Source organism: Acipenser ruthenus, chromosome 9 (genome assembly GCF_902713425.1).
Source record: "Acipenser ruthenus chromosome 9, fAciRut3.2 maternal haplotype, whole genome shotgun sequence".
In the NCBI taxonomy this organism is placed as follows: Eukaryota; Metazoa; Chordata; class Actinopteri; order Acipenseriformes; family Acipenseridae; genus Acipenser; species Acipenser ruthenus.
In genome coordinates, this window is record NC_081197.1 from 2,966,419 (window position 1) to 2,990,439 (window position 24,021).

The 24,021-nt window shown below is 46.0% G+C and overlaps 1 protein-coding gene across 14 annotated transcripts in view; it reads right to left on the reverse strand.

Annotated features, from left to right (window-relative positions):
* Nucleotides 1-583: 583 nt before the first annotated feature.
* Nucleotides 584-24,021, reverse strand: part of LOC117407139 (MAP7 domain-containing protein 2-like) — a 38,297-nt gene continuing 14,859 nt past the window's right edge. For 5 of the 14 annotated variants that reach the window (XM_059030754.1, XM_059030752.1, XM_059030747.1 and 2 more), the window contains 15 exons: nt 18,770-18,875; nt 17,657-17,758; nt 15,289-15,399; nt 13,663-13,782; nt 12,477-12,622; nt 11,811-11,926; nt 11,204-11,436; nt 10,285-10,435; nt 6,430-6,610; nt 5,754-5,858; nt 5,097-5,150; nt 4,469-4,538; nt 3,850-4,033; nt 2,782-3,047; nt 584-2,631 (listed from right to left, as the gene is read on the reverse strand). In XM_059030754.1, the coding sequence (XP_058886737.1) occupies nt 2,786-3,047; nt 3,850-4,033; nt 4,469-4,538; nt 5,097-5,150; nt 5,754-5,858; nt 6,430-6,610; nt 10,285-10,435; nt 11,204-11,436; nt 11,811-11,926; nt 12,477-12,622; nt 13,663-13,782; nt 15,289-15,399; nt 17,657-17,758; nt 18,770-18,875 (1,941 nt within the window). In that variant the 3' untranslated portion in view covers nt 584-2,631; nt 2,782-2,785. Of the gene's footprint in view, nt 2,632-2,781; nt 3,048-3,849; nt 4,034-4,468; nt 4,539-5,096; nt 5,151-5,753; nt 5,859-6,429; nt 6,611-10,284; nt 10,436-11,203; nt 11,437-11,810; nt 11,927-12,476; nt 12,623-13,662; nt 13,783-15,288; nt 15,400-17,656; nt 17,759-18,769; nt 19,377-24,021 lie in introns of those variants that run through there. The other 9 variants (XM_059030748.1, XM_059030746.1, XM_059030757.1 and 6 more) reach the window with 9 other exon arrangements.

Consider the following 24,021-nt stretch of genomic DNA (forward strand, 5'->3'; position numbering starts at 1 on the left):
TTTTTAACCAGTTTTATACAGTAACACTAGAAGGATATAAACCAAAATAATTGAATACATTTTAATCCACTTGAACCACTGTTCTGAAAATTATGGGGCCACAAAAATGCTAGATCCACTGCTGGCGTTCCCTCTGACTTCTACAGAGAGAAACCTGTATTGATCAATGAAAAGAAAAATAAATAATAAAATTGAGCTTTAACCCACAGCAGGTTCTGACTAGACAGGACTGATCTGTCAAAGCAGCTGACAACCTCAGTGATATTACTGTTGACTGAATAGGATACGTTGATTATGTATGCTGGGAAACAAAGGTATTTTCAGGGCTTTATCTACAATGCATTTACCACCGTTACTTTTTATTTGGCATGTTTAATAAAGTTAGAAGCATACTTTACCTTTTTATTTTACCAGACGTCTCTGAGCAAGCATGAGTAGGGTGGGATTTCTGTCATTTTGCATTTGAAATCTTTATATATATGTATATGTATATGTATATGTGTCCCTTATCTCTAAAACATACACACTTACAGAATCGCACCTGGACTTAAGTTACAAAAAAATGTAAACCCACAAGAGCCACTTTAAAGGAGGATTGCTTTATTATGTGCACATGCTGCAGATTTCATGCAAGGGTAATACGCACCATGTTTACAATAATTACACTAACACAAATTGCAACGTATTGCATTTTGCAGATACAGAACGACGTCACCACAACCTCTTCGTGAAACATTCTCGTGTTACAAAGCCATGTTTGGAAGACTCCAGCATCACACCACACTTCAAGTAAACTGGTTTTGTTTGAACTGGTAGGCCATATTTTTTAAATTACATGAAAAAAAAAACAAAAAAAAACACGCACACATGTTCTGACACGCACGCCACAAATTCATAACACGTGTTTAATTAATGCTCAGGCTGAATTAAGAAGCTGAAGCTAACATTGAAATATTCCAAGTACTTCTTTACCTGCCATCTTGTATCTCTGGTAGACCTTAACCACTTTGGAAATATTGTCGAATAAGCATTGCACATTTAAAACAGAAAGAGAAAATGTAATTCCTCATATGACTAGGACTGTAACTACTTAGAAAAAATAGGAAACTCAGGTGACCTGAAATACAGCATAGTATAGAGCACACATGCTACACTCCGCAAGTCTGTCCCACTGAAGCAAAGCAATGGGTACAGGTCTAGTTTTCTAAGTTTAGCGTCTTTAAGGATGGTGAAAATCGGTGCCTTTCTAGAAAGCAGTGTCAAAAATACAGCTATATAGGTAATGCATTTGACAATATCTAACCATACGTAGCTTTATACTGTATCAATTGTGAATGTAGAACCGTTTTGAGCAGAGTTCTTCCCTTTAATATACCCAACACCACACAGGACGACAAGCACTTGTTGTAGTTAAGCTTAACGTCGGAAGATGTGGGTCTAAACTATGTATGGCAGAAACGCATGGATCACACCAGCCTGCTGGGCACGCGCCCGTGGAGCGATGCATTCCCCCCCCCCCTTTTATTCAGCACAGTTCCACTACAGCATCATTATTAGGTAATGGTTGTGGGCTGGGGCTGGCCAACGCATGGCTCATTGGCTTCAGAGGAGAACAGCAAATGGCTGTTGAGCAAGCAATTAAACATATTTAACGAACACGCAAATACTGGTGTGGTCTGCAATCTGGTGTTAAAACAGTCGTTTTCTGTTTTGCTTCTTTATCGCTCTTTAAATGAGAACTGTCTGGCCATCGCTATGCCTCAGTCAGCCAAAAATATTAAAGTGGAAGTGATCAAGAGACTCCCGTAACACATTAGCTAATGAAGGATCAAGATGACTGCGGAAGGAGGGGTGCATGCCAGCCTCATTGACAATGATGATGCTTCTGTTAATGTACTCTTTAAAAGACAGTCCAGGAAAAACTGTTTAGTGCTACAGCTGTACTGCAGAGCAGGAATGAGGCGAGTTAGGATGCGTTTAGTGGTGGGCAAGTGTCAGGTAATCTAATATACAGTCATTCCTGACGGACTCTAAATTTACATCTCTGGAATAATCTTCTGCTGTTAAGATGCTAAACCCCCAGCAGTGTTTTTATAAAGTGTCTCCGTCACGTCGACTCTTCACTATTGCACACGCACAAAAAAACAAAACTATCCAACACATTGTAAAAACAGGCACACAATCAGAACGCTTCTAACACACTTGTTTTTTTTTCTTTAGAAAATAAATATAAAAACGTCACATGCTCGCTAAAATACTTGGAAGAAATAAAATCCACATGACAAAAAAAATACAAAATGTTAAAAGCCACAGTGAAGCGAGTTAATTGATGAGATGTTTTTAAAACAAGGTGATTCTTCTAGTCCCAGAGTCCCCACTGCACAAGCAGGCATCCCTGAATCAGAGCAATCAATCGCAGTCCCATTATTCAGGAGCTCCACCCACATTAGCACATTCAGCAGGGCACCGTTTCAGAGGAAAATAAAACGTACATTCAGCAATGGTGCTCTGCTGCAGTGTATGAGGAGCACAGAAGGGAGGGGAGGAAGCTTCTTTAGATGACACGGCCTTCAGACTACGCCACAGCTCGGAGGTCTGCCTGAAGCAGCATGGTGCAAGTGCTCAGGAACTCTGAAAACACGGGGGAAAAAAAGAAATGAGTTCAGTGCCATCGTCTGAACTAATATAGCAGATTTCACATCACCTGGAATTTTTGGATTGAGACAACTTTCAGCCATAGCTGTAGGTTTGTACATTTCAAAACGGCTGGGCGCACAGTACCTGGCTATTGGAGAGAGGCTTTGTCGATGGACTGTGCTAAGGATTCGATGAGCTGGCTGTCCTGCCCTGAACTGCAGAAGCCTTCGATGAGGTTCTTATTGAGGTCCCCTAGAGCCAGGGTCTCGCTGGTGGTCATGGGGTATGCCATGTGTCCGGTGAGGTCCAGCAGGTCCTCGATGGCCTTGGCGTTGCTCATCCCGATGTGATGGATCTCGTTGATGGGAGAGAACTCTGGGATTGAGATCAGCTCCTCCTTGGACACGGGGCTGGAGGGAACAAAGTTCTGACTAGATTACAGGAGACACGGAAGTCAGACTGGACTTTCCTTTAGAACTGCCTTTCCTATTCCTGGAAGCACTTCTTAAAGTTTAAAAAGGAGACTTAAAAAGGTGCTGGGAGACAAATACCATAGTTTGGCAGATCCCTCAGATTTTCCTTTTTACTCCTCCTTTGTAGAACTGCACAAGGGAAGTGCCCCACTCAGCCAATGAAAAACCTTGGTTGAGTTGTGTAGCCAATCACCAGTAAAAGGAACGGCTTTTAGCCGAGAGGAATAAGAAAGGTGTTTATAAATACTTGCAGACATGTCAGTAGGCGGCCTGCTATTTGAGGGATTATTTCTTTTTAAATGGTCTTTAGCAGGTACTGCAGTGTGGCCCACTACATGGTGCTGTGTGGCTAGCACAAATCCTGTTGCAACCTAATGTATTCACCACCACCACCACCACCTTGAGACCTAAATAGTGCGATGGCTCCAAATACTGCCAGTTTAGATAACTAAAATAAGTGACTGTACATAACCAACTGGAACACAGCAGTGCAAGAGAAAATACGTTTGATGGAATATTTCTGTAAAACAGGGAAATAATGCGGCCATAGCCGTTTACACAGGCAGTGAATAGACACTCCAGAATCACAGTATACCCTCATTTCTAATTGGCTGTAGGTTGTCTAAGCAAAGGTACTTGCATGTCCTGGACCCTTCCATAAGCTGCAGTGCTGTGTCTGTATCTGTGTTGGCATGGTGTGATAGGTAGGCTGCAGCATCACCCCTCTGTCTGTCCTTACCTGACATCCATGGACTGGACCTCGTCGGTGCAATCGTAGAGGCTTGGAGATTTCACCACGATGGGGTTAAGGTTAATCAGAGGAGGGACTGGGTTCAGTTCTTTGAAAGTCATTTCAGAATAAGAGGTTTCCGAGACACATTCCTCTGAAGTCTTCTGCTCCTCGCTCGTGATCTGTCCATTGACTGGATTTAAACACAACAGCGTTTATCATGCACAGCACTTTAATATCCGTAGAGCTGCTTAAATCAGAAATTACAAATTTCTAAAAACCACCCCACTGGTAAATAAATAACCTAAGCAGATACAGCCATCAAGAAATTCTACAGAAACGCAGAATTACAATAAAAAGTATCCCTTTAAAAGTTTCAGTATGTATCTGTAACCCATCAGCCAGCTACAAACAAAACCATCACACTGTAGGTGTTGCTTGCTTAGTAATGTAGTAACAACACTTGGGTATCACAGCAAGTCTGCAGTATTTCAGGAAGGGCACAAGATGCCGGGAGCTTTCAGAAAGGTACACGCTGAAGAGGCTGGCAGAATGAGCCGCCACACCCACAGGAAGAGAGTTGTACCACGCAGGCCTAGTCTCAACCCAGCAGCCTTGGATGGCATACCTTGCTCTTCAGGGATCACAGTCTGGACCGGTTTGAGGAGCTCCACAGCCGGCTGCTCTTCAGTCTTCTGCTGAACGCAGGAATCAAAAGAGAGGACGTCACATCTCCATTGCTCATACTACAGTGGGGAGGTGGGGTCTATTGGACCCCAGGGCTATGTCTCAGTATGTGCCTTGTTTTATTAGGCTGAGCTTACTGCCCACCCCTTTTACACCTTCAAGCTACTAGACTCTTACAAAGCATGCTGTACATGCCTTGCTTTAACTGTCATTCTGCATGCTGTCAAAGTGGCACAGAGCGCATCTTGCTTGCTGTCATTTTTCAGATTTAGAGGCATGAGAGACAAACCCATGTCTGTTCACAGGGTGCAGACAAGACCACTGAGTTTTCATGTAGGACACGTGAAAAGGCGTTTGCTATGAAGAAACCGATTCAATTCAAAACTCTGTGCTTACTGTCAGCGCTTATGTAAAAGGGTTTGCAGATGGTTCCATGAAACCTGTGTCTATTGATAGTGATCAATTCATATATGGGGTCATATGAACCCCACCTCATGAGTTACGCAATTCTACCCCACCCACCATTTAAGGGTTAAAAAAGAACAGTTTCTCTTTTTGGAGATGTTTACCTTTGTGTCGCAAATGTCACTCTTTCTTGTTCTCTTCATAATCTCTTCGATCCTCTGAAAGTGGAAGGGGAATAAATATTCCAGTGAGAAACTGTGCTTCACAAATGACAATGCGACAATTCCTGCATGAATGAGCACTTCTCTCAATCCCCTGAATGCATGTGTTATACATGTGAGCTACACCATGTGTTAAAAGAAATGGAGAAAACACGAGTAATTAAATACACTTGAATGACTTCAGAACTCTGAGGAAGTGCAGAAGATATTCAGGTGTTGTTCCAGATGGATTCAGCCGAAATTCATTACTTATATGCGGCCATTATTTGAAAGTGTTAACATGACAATTATCCTCTCAGTGGAGGGTTTATTAATGAATTGGGAGAATCGAAGCTGCAGGACACACAGATACTATTATAAGGCATTCCTTTTGTGTCCAGCCCTTAAACTGATCGTTTAAGATTGCTGTATCAGTTTCTTGGCTCAGGTCAGGACGTGTTTTCTGCCAGCTTGCTTACTGCAAGGCGTGGGAGTATTGCCAGGCAGCACTGAATCAGCCTTCTCGAAACCCACGACACAAAATGCAAAACTGAACATTCCATTAACCCTTTCTAGAAAAGGCATGTTGATGAAGTGGAGTTGCTGAACTCTGCTTTTCACCTTCTTCCTCTGCAGCCTCTCCTGCTCCACCTGCAGCTTGAGCTGCTCTCTCTCCTGCCGGAAACGCTCGGCTGCCTCCTGGGCCTTCAGCTCAGCCTCTTCCCTCTGCAGGGAGGGGAACGAGAGCAGAGTTCAATACAGGAGACCTCCCACACACTACCAGGGTACCTACAGGACTGAAGACACCTGCTCTGGAACGGCACATTCCAAGAGACACAGTTTTTTTAAGTTTTTTTATAGCTGTTCAATTTTGTACTAGCTACAAAAGAAAAGTATACCAAGTAGCATATAGACTAAGTAAATAAGTAAACCCAGTGCCCCATCCAAATACCTAGTAAAGAAAGGAGAGAAACACTCTCTTGTACTGTAGAATGTATGCATTTGTTTCCTTTGCATAAAGAAACAGTCATTAATAAATTTGGTTATGTGAACAAATACGAAACAATTACATTTTTGCCACTGAACACATGTGTCTCAGAACTACAAGAACAAAAAATCACAACCTGAATTTTGTACTGGGTGCATGAAATCTTATTCCAAACTCTGATTTGCCATAAGACACTACTGCAGCATCAATGTTCTGTTTGAGGGAAGGCCAACCCAGTAACTTTCATAGTTACACTGTACAGCGCATGCAAACACAAACAAAATGCGTTTCTCAAGCTGCGTTACTGGCCTCTCTCTCCAGCTGAGCCTGCATCTCCCTGTCCTGCTGCTCCCTCCTCAGTCTCTCCTCCTCTTCCCTCTTCTGTCTCCTCTCCTCCTCCTGCCTCCGCTCCTCCTCGGCCTGGCGAGCCGCTTCCTCCTGCCGCGCTCGCTCCTCCGCCATCTTCCTGCGCAGCTCCTCCGCCTTCACCCTGCACACAGAGACATCAGGGTGAAGCAGCAGCATCACACACAGAGACACGAGGGTGAAGCAGCAGCGTCACACACAGAGACACGAGGGTGAAGCAGCAGCGTCACACACAGAGACACGAGGGTGAAGCAGCAGCGTCACACAGAGCAGACGCGAGGGTGAAGCAGCAGCATCACACACAGAGCAGACGCGAGGGTGAAGCAGCAGCATCACAGAGCAGAGACACAAGGGTGAAGCAGCAGCGTCACACACAGAGCAGAGACACGAGGGTGAAGCAGCAGCATCACACACAGAGACACGAGGGTGAAGCAGCAGCGTCACACAGAGCAGACATGAGGGTGAAGCAGCAGCATCACAGAGCAGAGACACGAGGGTGAAGCAGCAGCATCACAGAGCAGAGACACAAGGGTGAAGCAGCAGCGTCACACAGAGCAGACACAAGGGTGAAGCAGCAGCGTCACACACAGAGCAGAGACACGAGGGTGAAGCAGCAGCATCACACACAGAGACACGAGGGTGAAGCAGCAGCATCACACACAGAGACACGAGGGTGAAGCAGCAGCGTCACACAGAGCAGACATGAGGGTGAAGCAGCAGCATCACAGAGCAGAGACACGAGGGTGAAGCAGCAGCATCACAGAGCAGAGACACAAGGGTGAAGCAGCAGCGTCACACAGAGCAGACACAAGGGTGAAGCAGCAGCGTCACACACAGAGCAGAGACACGAGGGTGAAGCAGCAGCATCACACACAGAGACACGAGGGTGAAGCAGCAGCATCACACACAGAGACACGAGGGTGAAGCAGCAGCGTCACACAGAGCAGACATGAGGGTGAAGCAGCAGCATCACAGAGCAGAGACACGAGGGTGAAGCAGCAGCATCACAGAGCAGAGACACGAGGGTGAAGCAGCAGCATCACACACAGAGACACGAGGGTGAAGCAGCAGCATCACACACAGAGACACGAGGGTGAAGCAGCAGCGTCACACAGAGCAGACATGAGGGTGAAGCAGCAGCATCACAGAGCAGAGACACGAGGGTGAAGCAGCAGCATCACAGAGCAGAGACACAAGGGTGAAGCAGCAGCGTCACACAGAGCAGACACAAGGGTGAAGCAGCAGCGTCACACACAGAGCAGAGACACGAGGGTGAAGCAGCAGCATCACACACAGAGACACGAGGGTGAAGCAGCAGCGTCACACAGAGCAGACGCGAGGGTGAAGCAGCAGCGTCACACACAGACAAGAGGCTGAAGCAGCAGCATCACACACAGAGCAGAGACACGAGGGTGAAGCAGCAGCGTCACACACAGAGCAGTCACGAGAGTGAAGCAGCAGCGTCACACACAGAGCACAGACACAAGGGTGAAGCAGCAGCGTCACACACAGACACGAGGGTGAAGCAGCAGCATCACACACAGAGACACGAGGGTGAAGCAGCAACATCACACACAGACAAGAGGCTGAAGCAGCAGCGTCACACACAGAGCAGAGACACGAGGGTGAAGCAGCAGCGTCACACACAGAGACACGAGGGTGAAGCAGCAGCATCACACACAGAGCAGACATGAGGGTGAAGCAGCAGCGTCACACAGAGCAGAGACACGAGGGTGAAGCAGCAGCGTCACACACAGACACGAGGGTGAAGCAGCAGCGTCACACAGAGCAGAGACACGAGGGTGAAGCAGCAGCATCACACACAGAGACACGAGGGTGAAGCAGCAGCGTCACACAGAGCAGACATGAGGGTGAAGCAGCAGCATCACAGAGCAGAGACACGAGGGTGAAGCAGCAGCGTCACACACAGCAGAGACACGAGGGTGAAGCAGCAGCGTCACACACAGGGACACGAGGGTGAAGCAGCAGCGTCACACAGAGCAGACATGAGGGTGAAGCAGCAGCGTCACACACAGAGCACAGACACAAGGGTGAAGCAGCAGCGTCACACACAGAGACACGAGGGTGAAGCAGCAGCATCACACACAGAGCAGACATGAGGGTGAAGCAGCAGCGTCACACAGAGCAGAGACACGAGGGTGAAGCAGCAGCGTCACACACAGAGACACGAGGGTGAAGCAGCAGCGTCACACAGAGCAGAGACACGAGGGTGAAGCAGCAGCATCACACACAGAGACACGAGGGTGAAGCAGCAGCGTCACACAGAGCAGACATGAGGGTGAAGCAGCAGCATCACAGAGCAGAGACACGAGGGTGAAGCAGCAGCGTCACACACAGCACAGACACGAGGGTGAAGCAGCAGCGTCACACACGGACACGAGGGTGAAGCAGCAGCGTCACACACGGACACGAGGGTGAAGCAGCAGCGTCACACACAGAGCAGACATGAGGGTGAAGCAGCAGCGTCACACAGAGCAGAGACACGAGGGTGAAGCAGCAGCGTCACACACAGAGACACGAGGGTGAAGCAGCAGCGTCACACACAGAGCAGAGACACGAGGGTGAAGCAGCAGCGTCACACACAGAGACACGAGGGTGAAGCAGCAGCGTCACACACAGAGCAGAGACACGAGGGTGAAGCAGCAGCGTCACACACAGAGCAGAGACACGAGGGTGAAGCAGCAGCGTCACACACAGAGCAGAGACACGAGGGTGAAGCAGCAGCGTCACACACAGAGACACGAGGGTGAAGCAGCAGCGTCACACACAGAGCAGAGACACGAGGGTGAAGCAGCAGCGTCACACACAGAGACACGAGGGTGAAGCAGCAGCGTCACACACAGAGCAGAGACACGAGGGTGAAGCAGCAGCGTCACACACAGAGCAGAGACACGAGGGTGAAGCAGCAGCGTCACACACAGAGCAGAGACACGAGGGTGAAGCAGCAGCGTCACACACAGAGACACGAGGGTGAAGCAGCAGCATCACACACAGAGCAGAGACACGAGGGTGAAGCAGCAGCGTCACCCAGTAACACTTCAATGAATGAAGAGCAGCACAGACAGGGGGTTTGTTCAGAGCTCAGTAACACTGCAAATGAGTGAAGAGCAGCACAGGGGGTTTGTTCAGAGCTCAGTAACACTTCAACAGCTAACCAGAGCTAACCAGACTGTTCAATTACAGCAGCTTGCACTTAATTACAGTGCTGAAGTGCAATCGCTTGTACTTAACCAATTAGGCAGAAAAATAAAAACAGAACGAAACAGACCCTTGATTTGAGGGTCAAAATGCTCGTTAATAGACCTATCAAATTGTTCAATCAGCCTAATTGTGCACTCAGAATAATGCTGTTACTATCGGATACCAGCGTGCTCAGCAATTTACACAAAGGCACTGACCCTGCAAGCCACAGCAGAATATACAATACGGTATGCGTGCGGCTGTGTGTGCGTCTGCGTGTGTGTCTGGCTACAAGTACTACTGAGTACTCCTTTACTTTGAGATAAAACAATTAAAAACATAAAATGTACCGCTATACAATTAAACAGTTCACAAAGCTTGAACTCACTTATTTAAAAAGAACGTTTTTTTAAAAGTATGTTTTATGACCATTCTTTTGAAACAGATGTCTTTAAAAGAACTAAAATGTGTGTTTAATAAAATTTCTAAAAACTGAAATAATAAAAAAAAAAACAGGTGTGACCAAAGTGGAAATGGCCATCTCATTAGCACTTGGCTGTACTTGGCTATCAAGAAACACAGACAGACACAGCCTACCTCTCTGCCTCCTCCTGCTCCCGTTTCTCCTGCTCCTCTCGTTCTTTCTGAAGGCGAGCCTGGCGTCTCCGCTCGGCCAGCAGCTTGCTGGCTTCCTCTGCGTCTGTGGTCCCAGCGATGGTTTTCCCAGTGGGGGTAACTGGAGAAGCCTCTGTGACGAGACGGATACACAGAGACAGTTTAAAAACAAGGCCTCACACGGTTCAGTACACAATGAATAACTTAGCAGAGTGTACAGCAAGAGGTTAAACAGGCCTGGTTTCCTTCAACACAGATGGTTTAATGCCATCATTTCAAACTTGTCTCCATGGCATTTTAAAAACAGTAAGCAGCTTCAAAACTGATTTAAATTTTTCTTTAATTTTTTTTTTATATATCACCCTTACTATTTTAGGGTCTTTGCATTCCACTCATGTGACAATACAGCCTTTCAACTCCGCCAGTCCCACCTACTCTCGGTCAATAAAAATAGAGGCGGCTGAAAGGTCACATTGTCATGTGATTGGAATGGAATGAGCATGGCTGTTCAGTGCCTGGCAGTTAGGATTCCCCAGACAGGCTCAAAACAGGGTTCAAAGCCAGGTAAAGGGAGATTAAGAGAAATAGGATTAGTGATGATGGCTATAGGCATTAAAATCAGTGATGATGGCTAGAGGCAATTTCTGGAAAATATTATAAATTTGTAAAGATCTTTTATTTTTATCCAAAGTACAAAAGAATGCTGTAGCTGTAATACAAACAAAGGTTTGCGATTCCCGTTTTGTATTTATTTTTCTTACAGCATTTTTTTATGCTTATCTAAAAACTTGTAAAATCTGTGTAAATCTGTCAAACAAATGACATTTCTACGTTCCTCTAGCCACCTGAATAGAAATGTTCCCGTCAGTCAATCCAGCACAGTAAGTGTGTCTCCACCTACCACTGGCGCCGATGTCGCTGCTCTCAGACTTTGTCATTTTTCTGTCGGGTTTCTCTGTGCCTCTGGCCTCCTCGGCCCGTCTGTCCTGGGCTGCTGCTCCATCCCCTTTCTCTCGCTCTGCCTTCTTCTTGGCGCTCTCTGGGTGCGTGCTCACGGAGGCGCGCTGCTTCATGGGAGAGGGGGGGTACTGTTTCACAGTGCTGGGAGAGTGGGCGCGGGTCTTTGAAACAGACCTGAAAAACACAATGCCAGCCGTTCCAGAACACAGCATTAGAAACCTCCTGAATCAACTGGGACAGAACCCAGCCCCTGGGGACTCTGGACTCCACTGGACCCCAGCAATAGGAGAGGCAGTGGACTCTCGCAGTGCTTGGGAGCTGGGCACAGAAGTGAATGCCACATTCCCGCTTCGAATCCTTTGAACCCCAGAGCCAGGTCTTCAGCGCACCCCTGATAAATGCACAGTGATTGTGGCCCCAAGAGTTTTGTAAAATTCACATGGGCTCGGGTGGGCATGGGTAGAACCGTGTTAAGTGCCCACCCCCCAGGGTCACATACACTCAGTAACAATGTAATTATTAGATGCTTAACTGGTAATATCACTTACTTGGGTGTTGCCGGTGAAGACGACCTCTTGGATACAGTGGCAGGTGACTCTGGTCTGTGGAGTGGAGAGGCCAGCACAGGGGAGGTGAGTCTCTTTTCCTTCTTCAGCTTCTCAGTCTAGAGCAGCAAGAGTGCTAGATCAGGATAATCACTCCTCTCTCTCACACACACAGCACTGACCCTGCCCTCTACATCACCTCTATATGGGCGTGTGTGTACATATATAAATATACTGTATATATTTGGTTTAGTTTCAGGATAAAAATGCTGCAAGAACACGATCATTTTTAAGTGCCATTTCTTTCCAGTGAGCTAGGTCAGAGGATTGTCTGGTAATCCAGGCATTTTACATGTTAGGTCAAATCTCCCTCCACTGATAATCTGAGGGGTCGACAATGCTAACCCCCAACTGTGCAGTATTTAGAGCTCAAGTTGGACAGAGCTATAGGAGGTGTGACAGTGCTCTGCGCATCCCTCAGTGCTAGATCTGCAACACTAGCTGTTGATTTTTTATATATATATATAATTTAACAATAGGATTCTTTGTCAGTAGAATTGCTCTGCTTGTGAGATTTCTGCAAATCTACCCTGTTGGAACCCTGCTGGAACCCTCCTGGGAGGAGCCCCTGATCTCAGTGAGCTCCTGCTGTTTGAGGAGGGTCCTCACCTTCAGCATGTCAGGAGCTGCTGCTGCCCCTCCAGATTCCTCGGGAGACTTGGGGGAGGTGGAGGCGTTCTTCTTCCGGCTGGGCGAGGCTTTGTAGGGAGACTTGAGCGGGCTGGACGGAGCTACACGAGGACAGACATGCAACGCTAGAGAGTTCAGAGTTCAGAAAGAGATGGAAAAACCACAACACAAAACAGCAGCAGCAAGGCAAAGAAGAAGAGTTACAGGGAAGCAGAAAAAAAAAAATAGAAAATAAACCTCTAGTTAGCCAAACTCCAACAGCAATCTGTCGTGAAGCGTTTTCAAATTCTCTGCAATGCCACTGCACACCAAAGGCATGATGCCTCAATGCGCTGTTTAGGTAGCTATGTATTTAGTCTGGCTGTTCTGTACTGTATAACCACTATTTGAAATTGAATTACAAGGCTTTAAATACAGGTTTCTATCAATGTCACAATGCTGGTGTATAGTAAAGCATGCTCATATCCCCACCTTCTGCATCCACACTCACCTTCGGCTGTGGGGTTACATATGAAAGCTGAGAAGTAACTGCGTTTTCACAAATAAACAGCATGCACTCAAGTATAGGCCCAGTCACCTATTTAAGCGATGTTAGGGTACAGTGCATACAGTGTCAGTATCAGACTACGAAGCACTGAAATAACCTTGCATATCTTTGTGGACTATTTCTGGTCATGCAATTTTAGGCACCAGTTTTGTTAGAGAAAATATATAAATTCACAAAAAAAAAACCCATCATCACCGGTCTTTAACATTTACAATTAATTTGATACAATATGTTAACTGTAATATACCATTCTGCACACAATAAGCTGCCCCAATTCAGTCTCAGCTGGTAAGAAAACAAGACGGAAACCAGAGTTTAATAGGAATAAGTCAATGGAACAAAATCAATATTTATTTTGATTCAATTACCAATGGAAATAAATGACATTGGCTCTGCTGATGTAATGAACATATCTCTCTCTTTAACCTCAGCTATAGCAGGTAGATGAATTGTGGACTAAGAGCAAGGCTAATGCACTCATTTAGTACAGACATGTTTTATTAGTGTTATTTGTAATGCGCCTCATCTGCTGTTGTGTTTTCTTTGCAAGCTGACCAGTAGAACAGCCACGAGTACCAGGACAATGTTCTTCATAACCTTCTCCTGGCTGTTCTTTACCTGAGTGCTCTGCACAATACAGAGCCGTGGTACTTCTGCACCTGGCTAACGAAGACTGCGTCGGGGTCAAAAGACGCTTAACAAGTAGGTTTTCCAAAGGGCTAAGGTGCAAGCGATGAGCTGTGTGATGAGAGCAAATTAAAAAACACAGAAATAAAATCAAATGAAATACACAAACAAAAAACAGATCAAATAAACTGCCGTAATGAAACCGAAAAAAAAAAAAATTCACATAAAATGAACTTAGAAGCAATAGCTGGAATGATAAAAAGAAAACAAACAGAATACTTCCATGGAAACAATACTACCTGTCTTCACATTGAATCAAAACCTGAATGGATTCCCTATAGCATTGCAATCCAATATGAAGTCCAAAATTCGAAAACAATAACCAGCGTCCTTCTATCTCATCAGTATTGGCATCTATGTTAGTGCTGATTTTTCATTTTCAAAATGAACCAATACTCTATTATTATTTCATTATGAATTAGCTGGAAGACATACGCTCATAAACAGCTGGTGCTTCCAAACAGAAGTGCTGGCGGTTCAGATGAAGAAGAGACAGCATGCAAGGAAAGACATCCCAACAGGACTGCGTCAAGGGAGGCAGAAAATTACTTACAAACGGTTATCAATTGCGTACAATATTAAATATTATATCTGCTGTATATTCTACCCCTCCTGGTAAATAGCATAGCTAAAAATACAGCTAATCAATAAAGTACTGTTATATCTATCTATCTATCTATCTATAGTCCATCAACGAGGTAGTTCAGGACAGACCTAGATAGCTACAGAAGGAACACCAAGGAGAAGTCTGCCATTCAGTCCCACAGATCTCTTTGGAGAGAAGACAGTTGTGCCAGACTAACACATATCATTAATTTGTATCTTTAACAAAGATAAACAGAACCGCTTATGACCGTTCCATATTTAGCTGATCCAATTGAAACATAACAGGCATCACAAAGGAAGCCTTTCTTGTAGCTCTCGTATCTATTGACCAGCACGGCCAATCTGACTCCAACAGAACCATGTATAAACTGCCTTCATTATCGAGCCACATCAAGAACACAAACCCACTATTCTCACAGCAGTCTAAGTGTTCAAGCTAGGAGACAGCCATACTGTTAAATAATTCAAGGTAACAAAGAAAGAAGTCCCTTTTTTAGTAAAAAGTTGCATTTCCCAAAATGAAAACAGGGCGGTCTCATTTATTAAGCTACTTGCGATTGTATTTCAAGCCTAATCTGTTGCCAAATCTGAACCCCCAGTTCATTTAAAAACGTTTTAATATTGTATGGACATCACAAGATCTGGTGCCGATATAGACGGGACTGGAATTGAAAAAAATATTAAAAGATCCTTCAAATTCCAGCAGGCAAATCGTTACAATGTTATTATATTCTCAACAGGATTTAAGCAGCAGGGTTAGATACAACAGCAAAAAATATCTGTTGGATACAAAAGGTTAGCACAAATCTAGGAGCTAGTGGGAAAAGAGCATGACTGCGGGCCACACAGACAGAAAGACAGACAGACACACACACACAAAGACAGACACACACACACAGACAGACAAGACACAGACAGACAGACAGACAGACACACTGGGGCGTCACTTGCCTCTGTCAGGAGAATGGGTAATTGTCGCGGAGGAGTGGGACAGGCGCTTACTGATTGGCGACTCCAAATGCTTGGGCAGATTCATGGTGGAAGCTGAACGTTTGTCAGTCGCTGCAGAGAAATGCATGAAGGATAGTTTACATTCGGGAAGGAGGGAAGCAGGAAAGACCAGACAAAACTAACCCTCAGATTCTCAATCACGACGAATAAGACACATTCAACTCTGCGTGGAGACAGTCTTCTGAGAAAATGACTGAGTAACACATTTTACACCGGCCTTAAATGATCTGCTACCCCAGTCCTGATTTCAACATTGCTAAGTTCGTCATGATGGTTATAGTTACATACACAGGCTGCACACTGGCTTGCTTTCACATGTACTTAGTCATATTTGCTTTGCTTTTATAATTGGCTACTCCAGCACACAGTCTCCAAAACAGACCCTCTGACTCCCGATCCTATCACTGTCCCTGCAGGTATATGTGCCGGTGAATATACAGTAGAGGAGTATACAGAGCATTAAAGAGAACAGTTAAGATGACTTTGCATTTCAAAGGAATAGCCGCTGCTGAAGCTCGTATCTACAGGGAGACATTCACGTACACCCACTGGTGCTCCACAAACAAACCAGAGCAGATCTTTAAAAGCACAGCCGAAAAAAGGTACAAGGTTGAGCATAACCCACTAGTGTGAAGCGCATGTTATTCAATAGTGTAGGTTACATACACTTTATCCTGCAGCTTGAACTAATGTGCTAAATATCCAGCCACAGTGATGCTGCATATATTTAACCTTATGCAAGTCTAAAACTAAACAGGCCCTTGCTACCGAGTCTTTTGTTTGCATTGTTTTTTTTTTTTTTTCTTTTTTTTATGTCAATGCTTGGAACCAGTTTAATTAACAAACTACACGTACCGCCCAAGATATTTCTGTATTTTTTTAGGTTTGGTTGCACATTTCAAAACGAATGACTCTGGAGCAGGATGCTAAAGTACTGGCGGTCCGTAATGCTCAAAATCAGGCGGTATAACGCAGGACAGCTATTGAGGAGTGAAAAACAAGCCCTAGAGCAGGGATTAGCAGCCTGCGGACGTGTGTCGCTTTGTTTTAGTGAGGCAGGCCTGGGAAACACCTTCACCTTCAGTACAAGCTTGTATCAGTATAATATAGCGGAATTAAAAACAAATATCATCATCAAAACACAGCAATTAGTACAGGGACTCCGTTTTGTCTGGACTTTGTCTGGAATTAAATAAACAGATGAGGATCAATGTAAACAGAAATCCATGCAAAATCTTTGAACACTTTCATGACAGCTGTGTTTTTTAAAACACGAGTGAGATGGAAAAGGAAGGCCTGCATCCTAGCACTGCAGTGCTACATTATTACAGAGCAGGGCTAGCACCGCAGGGACACAGAGAGGAGCGTGACACAGACAGGGGAGAGAGCACGTGGGAGACAGAGGTGGGGTGGAGGAGGAGGTGGAGCTGGTTCAGAGAGGAGCGTGACACGGACAGGAGAGAGCATGTGGGAGACAAGAGGCGGGGTGGAGGAGGAGGTGGAGCTGGTTCAGAGAGGAGCGTGACACGGTCAGGGGAGAGAGCACGTGGGAGACAGAGGTGGGGTGGAGGAGGAGGTGGAGCTGGTTCAGAGAGGAGCGTGACACGGACAGGGGAGAGAGCATGTGGGAGACAGAGGCGGGGTGGAGGAGGAGGTGGAGCTGGTTCAGAGAGGAGCGTGACACGGACAGGGGAGAGAGCATGTGGGAGACAGAGGCGGGGTGGAGGAGGAGGTGGAGCTGGTTCAGAGAGGAGCGTGACACGGTCAGGGGAGAGAGCATGTGGGAGACAGAGGCGGGGTGGAGGAGGAGGTGGAGCTGGTTCAGAGAGGAGCGTGACACAGACAGGAGAGAGAGCATGTGGGAGACAGAGGCGGGGTGGAGGAGGAGGTGGAGCTGGTTCAGAGAGGAGCGTGACACGGACAGGGGAGAGAGCATGTGGGAGACAGAGGCGGGGTGGAGGAGGAGGTGGAGCTGGTTCAGAGAGGAGCGTGACACGGACAGGGGAGAGAGCATGTGGGAGACAGAGGCGGGGTGGAGGAGGAGGTGGAGCTGGTTCAGAGAGGAGCGTGACACGGACAGGAGAGAGCATGTGGGAGACAGAGGCGGGGTGGAGGAGGAGGTGGAGCTGGTTCAGAGAGGAGCGTGACACGGACAGGAGAGAGCATGTGGGAGACAGAGGCGGGCGGGCAGGGTGGAGGAGGTGTAGCTGGTTCAGAGAGCAGAGTTACAATGGCTTGGCTTGGTGGGTAAGTAGTGGCTGGGACAGTCAACACACAGACATCATGGTACTGCGACGTGTCCAAATACCATTGTGGGCCTGGGCCCCAGCTGCAGAGATCACAGGGTCTGGAGGGAGGAGGCTGCTGGAGGGCAGACCTAGAGGAGGAGGTGGGGGGGTTTCAGAGTCACCTACACAGCAGGGAACCAGAGCAAGGAGAGGACAGGAACAGCATTACACAGGATAGAGCGCGGAGGGAGGCTTTGCTGCAAGGAGGAATAAAAGAACACCAGCAAAAAAAACAAAAAAAAAAATCGGGAGAACCTACTTGCATGTTAATTATTTCATTCATTTCACTGGAAATTGCAGGATTCAAACCACACACCCTTACATTGAAAATGCTTCCTTTGTTAACAGAATCAGCATTTTTCTTTATAGACATCAGATATATATTTTACGTACATCTTCTTTTTGTTTGTTCATAGCATTTTACGAACTGCATTAAAATTATGCTTTCAATTCTATACAGCTATAGTATAAATGTCAACTCCTTACTCCTTATTGATCATAATACTGAAGCAGGTTCTGTTAGAATCTTAACAGATCAGGAAACAATCCCATTCTTAGAACAGGCTTCCACACAGTGAGGGACGAGCACCCCTGCAGTGTAATCAGCAACTGGATGTATTGATTTAGTGATATGGGGCGGGGCACCCACAGCTAGGCACGTCACTTATGACAATACCAACCTACGTTTCAAATCAAAATGTCTAATTTCTAAAGCAGCTTCTCAATCGTGTTTAACGTGAGCCTCTTCAGTGACACACGCACATTTTCAAGAAGAAACCAATTACATGTCATAATAATAACATTCCCATTATTAGCTCTGTATATAAACAGGATTCCATTTGTAAATGTCATGGGCATTCTATTCCAAAGCAGAGTACATTACAAACAACGCAGCAACAAAACCCAATGTGACCCATCCATGCAAACATGCTTGTTGTAAACAATGCCTACTGCCTTTTTTGTGCAGAATAAAAAAATCCTTTGTCTTTCATATATATATATATATATATTATTATTTTTCTTTTAAATAAACTGAAGGCCTGTCTTTTTCACTGATCTGCAATGCAGGCAGCCTCTCTCTCTCTCTCTCTCTCTCTCTCTCTCTCTCTCTCTCAGGCCTCTCCGTCACTCACCCTCTCTGACTCCCCCGTTGCCTCCACCCCAGGACCAGCGCTTGGGTCTCTGCTCCAGCTGCTGACTACGCTCCAGGGACCGGCGCATCATAGCCTCCAGCCGCTCCTGCTCGTTCCGTTCAAAGACAGGGAAGAAAAGAAACTCTCTTACTGATCCATCCCGTCCACCCGGGGACAAAGAGGCTGGCTGCATTGATACTGCCTTCCTGCTCCCTTTCTGGAATGAAAACAGCAGCTAGCAGGTAGAAAGGCAGGGAGGCAGACAGCTCTGAAGATGCCCTGCCCAGCAATGTACTGTACACAGCGCAGAGAGGACGTAGTACCTTGTGCAAACTGTGAGCTAGCCCTCGCAGACACACACTCACTCACTCACTCACGCACACGCCCCACACAATCAAGCACCCTGCGTTCTGCAGGCAGTAAAAAGGCTATGTAAATGACACAGGTTGCATCACTGGACAGCATCTGTTCCCAGTGGTGTAGCTGTCACTGTGGCGCTGACTTCATTTGTCTGGGAATAATGCTCATCCAGCATTAACCCCCTCACCACCAGATTCCAAAAGGGAGGGGTTTTGTTTTTAGAACCGAAAATCTGGTTTATGGAAGAGGGGAGGGGAATGGAAGACCCCCTCTACCCCCACCATGCACTACTGTAGTTTTAGGTCACATTTAGCTGCATCAATTGTATAATTGTACCTTTACAGTCTTTCTCAAAATATCATCTGCATAGCAACAGCAAGGGCAAGCTCAAGCACAGTCACTGCTTTGAACTCGGGTGCTGCGATTCTGAAAATAACATTCATTGTTATTATTGTTATTATTATTATTATTATTATTATTATTATTATTATTATTATTATTATTATTATTATTATAAATAGAATATTGCAAAGTTTTACTGATTCACAATTCACACATATCTCAAAGTATTTCAGCATGTCTATACTGAAGATTTCTAGGAAGTAAATTGCAATTAACAGACTGAAATTAATATAGCTTGATTGTACCCTATAGATGCACACCCACACTGCTGTTTACAGTTGCACTGCAGCAAAGTGCACTCCGAGGGTGTCAGTGCGTATTGAATCACAGACTGTCAAAGTGCACTCCGTGACGCAGAGCGAGGGTGTCAGGGCGTATTGAATCACAGACTGTCAAAGTGCACTCCGTGACGCAGAGCGAGGGTGTCGGTGCGTATTGAATCACAGACTGTCAAAGTGCACTCCGTGACGCAGAGCGAGGGTGTCAGGGCGTATTGAATCACAGACTGTCAAAGTGCACTTCGTGACGCAGAGCGAGGGTGTCATGGCGTACTGAATCACAGACTGTCAAAGTGCACTCCGTGACGCAGAGCGAGGGTGTCAGGGCGTATTGAATCACAGACTGTCAAAGTGCACTCCGTGACGCAGAGCGAGGGTGTCAGGGCGTATTGAATCACAGACTGTCAAAGTGCACTCCGTGACGCAGAGCGAGGGTGTCAGGGCGTATTGAATCACAGACTGTCAAAGTGCACTCCGTGACGCAGAGCGAGGGTGTCAGGGCGTACTGAATCACAGACTGTCAAAGTGCACTCCGTGACGCAGAGCGAGGGTGTCAGGGCGTACTGAATCACAGACTGTCAAAGTGCACTCCGTGACGCAGAGCGAGGGTGTCAGGGCGTATTGAATCACAGACTGTCAAAGTGCACTTCGTGACGCAGAGCGAGGGTGTCATGGCGTACTGAATCACAGACTGTCAAAGTGCACTCCGTGACGCAGAGCGAGGGTGTCAGGGCGTATTGAATCACAGACTGTCAAAGTGCACTCCGTGACGCAGAGCGAGGGTGTCAGGGCTTATTGAATCACAGACTGTCAAAGTGCACTCCGTGACGCAGAGCGAGGGTGTCAGGGCGTATTGAATCACAGACTGTCAAAGTGCACTCCGTGACGCAGAGCGAGGGTGTCAGGGCGTATTGAATCACTGACTGCCAAAGTGGACACCTTGAGCTGTCAACAGCAGGGAACAGGCTCTGTTACTGTAGACTCGAGGTAACCACTTAATATGATGAGCTGGGTGTTACAAGAAACACATCCCATTGATCCAAATGACTAAGCACAGATACTGCCAGAAACTCCAGTCCTGAGAAAACAGCCAACAACCCAGGTTTTAGTTTTAACCAGGATTTAAAATATTCATCTTGAATCTGACCTGGTTTCCATCGCACGCACACCAGCCCTCACTGGCATTCAATCAACTGCAATGCAAATACATATCTTTGAGAGACAACTAGGAACAGTATCCAGGGTGAGTACTGCCAGTCCCAGCACCAGAGCCAGGACATCCTGCACCAGCCCTGCTGCCTGCAGCCAGGCACTGCGACAGATTACAGCAGCAGCAGCAGCAGCAGCTCCCCACGCAGCCAGGGCTGGCAGATTTAAGAAGCACTCTGTCTGCATGCACAAACCCCAGCGCTCAGGGACTGTAGTTAAAGAAGGCTCTGAGAAGCTTTGCAGCCGGGATTCTGAGGTACAAACCATCACTTTGTCCAGAACTTCGAGCGTGTTCATTTGATTTCAATTAGGAGACAGATAAGGAGTGTAATTATATGTATATCCCTATCTAGGTTGATACACCGAGTGTAGTTGAAGTTAACAAATAGTGTAGTATGCATGAAACTTTTCTAGAACAGGTTTTCCATTCTTTAAACAAGTTAAAGCTTTGTGAAGATGGTCCAATATTCTGTTTTTTTTTTTCTTCAGATCTATAGTCTTAGTTTAACCTTTAACTGCCCTGCTTGCTTGTGCTTGTTTTGAGTTCTCACAACCCCTTGTGACCCAATGCATCATTGTCAATTTCAGTCAATAGGTAGAGCCATGCTTTATATTTACCAGGCCAGGTTTCTATTTAAATTTGCTAAAACAAGGGTTGTTACTCGTTGAAAATATAAGACTTTGTGATAGCTTTTGGACAGAGGTTTAGTGACAAATATAGTGCAGTGGCTTATATAGCTGAGGTAGAGAGCAGAAATTTGGTACTGTCCCAGAAAAGGCCACAGGGAACACTGAGGTGCAATATGAATATGTCCCTAGGGTCTCTGTTGAAACCCATATGTGCATAACATTAAAATGAACTCTGAGCAGCTATAGAGCATGAACTCAGCATTGTAACACACAGAATACCAAGACTAATATAACCTTTTTGTTTTTTTAAATGTGTCACTGCATTCCCTCTGGCTTGTGATCAAAAACAAAAACGCAGGGACCAGATCTCTAGAGAAAGAAAAAGAAAATGTAACGATCAAACCGGTTTCGAGGAAGAGGCATTCGCTTAAAAGTCTGCATGGGGAGAAGAGCAACAAAGCAAGGTCCACAGGACTGAATACGTTAATTAACACAGTGTCACTGGAATGGCACCAGGCACAGGATATACAATATCTGGATTACAACAACTCAGATATCATGCAATACATTAATAATGTCCCTATAGGTCATGCCTTAATAAAGCGTCAATCAAAGTCTTGGTGCCACTCCTAGACAAGTGAGAAGTGCATAAACCCGGGTATAATCACGCTTCCTTTTCCTCAGTGAAAATCAGTAGGACTTACACTTTATACTATCTACACTTTATTAATATTGCATTTCCTCCCCATTTAACATCCTTGCGCGTGTGTCAGTGTGTGTGCGTGTGTCAGAGAGTGTGTGTGCATGCATGTTTGTGTGTGCGTGTGTCAGAGTGTGAGTGCATGCATGTTTGTGTGCGTGTGTGAGATGGAGTGTGTCTGCGTGCGTGCGTGCATGTCTGTGCGTGCATCTCGGAGAGTGCGTGGGTCAGAGAGAGTGTGTGTGCGTGCGTGCATGTCTGTGTGTGCGTGGGTCACAGAGAGTGTGTGTGCGTGCGTGCATGTCTGTGTGTGTGTGAGTCAGAGAGAGTGTGTGTGCGTGCGTGCATGTCTGTGTGTGCGTGGGTCAGAGAGAGTGTGCGTGTGTGCGTGCATGTCTGTGTGTGCGTGGGTCAGAGAGAGTGTGCGTGCGTGCATGTCTGTGTGTGCGTGGGTCAGAGAGAGTGTGTGTGCGTGCGTTCTCTGGCAAGCTCTGTTGCTGTTCCTGCTCATACAGGGTGCACCTTGCCAATCACAATGCAGGGATTATAAATGCTTGCAGTTCAGCTCCAGGGTCAGTATTCTTTTCTACACGCCTATGGACTGAGCATTCCTGGAAACCCACACGGAGGACCCAGCCCCTCAGAACCACGGGACACCAGACATCAATCAGAGACCAGAGAGCCCCAGGGAGACTGCACAAGCAAACCAATGAATAACTGAACGAATGTAAAAGCAAGCACGCTAACCCAAAGAGCACAGTGCACTTTGCAGTACTCCTCTAAACAGGTGCAGTGGACTATTAGCATGCGTCTTGAAAGGAGTTCTTGCTGGGGGAAAAACATTTGCATCTTAATTTCTCTCCCAATTATTGCATTTTCTACCCAATCACAATCTTTCAGAGCAATCAGATTGTTTCGCAGTAGCATGAAATGAAGCTCATCTAAATTGGAATAAACAAAAAAAAAACTTCAGCAACTCCTGCAGAAGAACACAGTAAATCAGTGACTTAGTCAGGGATCCGAGGGTGAAAAGCAAAATAAGGAGCGCAAAATACGGCTCACAGTGCAGCGGTGTACAACAGGAATGATGTGGTTACATGTACCTCCTTGTGCACGGCACTTCAATAAAATGACTCCTCTAATTGTGTCAACATGAATATTTGTGTTTTGTTTGTTCCCCTGATGAAATTCATATCAAATAGAGGTCAGCTGTAGTGTTTATACAGTAGAATGTGAGGTAGTTTATTCAATATTTATTCAAAATGTTTCTCACACACACGCATTAATGCTGTAGTGTAATTTAAACAGCACTCTAATGGATGGCTTCTCATGGTAGTTTTTCCATTTAAAACAGAAATTAAAACAGACTAACCTCTTGATCCGGGTTTCCTCAGATTTTATACTGTGAATCTATTTAGAAATCCATCACTTTCTTTATTTAACCAGGAAGCTCTCGGGAGATTCAAATTTAATTTCCAGTGAGGTCTGGAGGGCTTGCGTCACTATTGACAAGCCCAGCAAACACAGGCCCTGCACATCAAGGCTCTCCAATCACATGCTAATCTCTCACTGCAGTGTGTCCAGCCGCTCTCTACTGGGCCCTGGCTGTCTATACCAGACTGAGAGGCCGCAGTCACTCTGATGTGCTTCAGTTCTTCAAAGGGTTTCGAGGC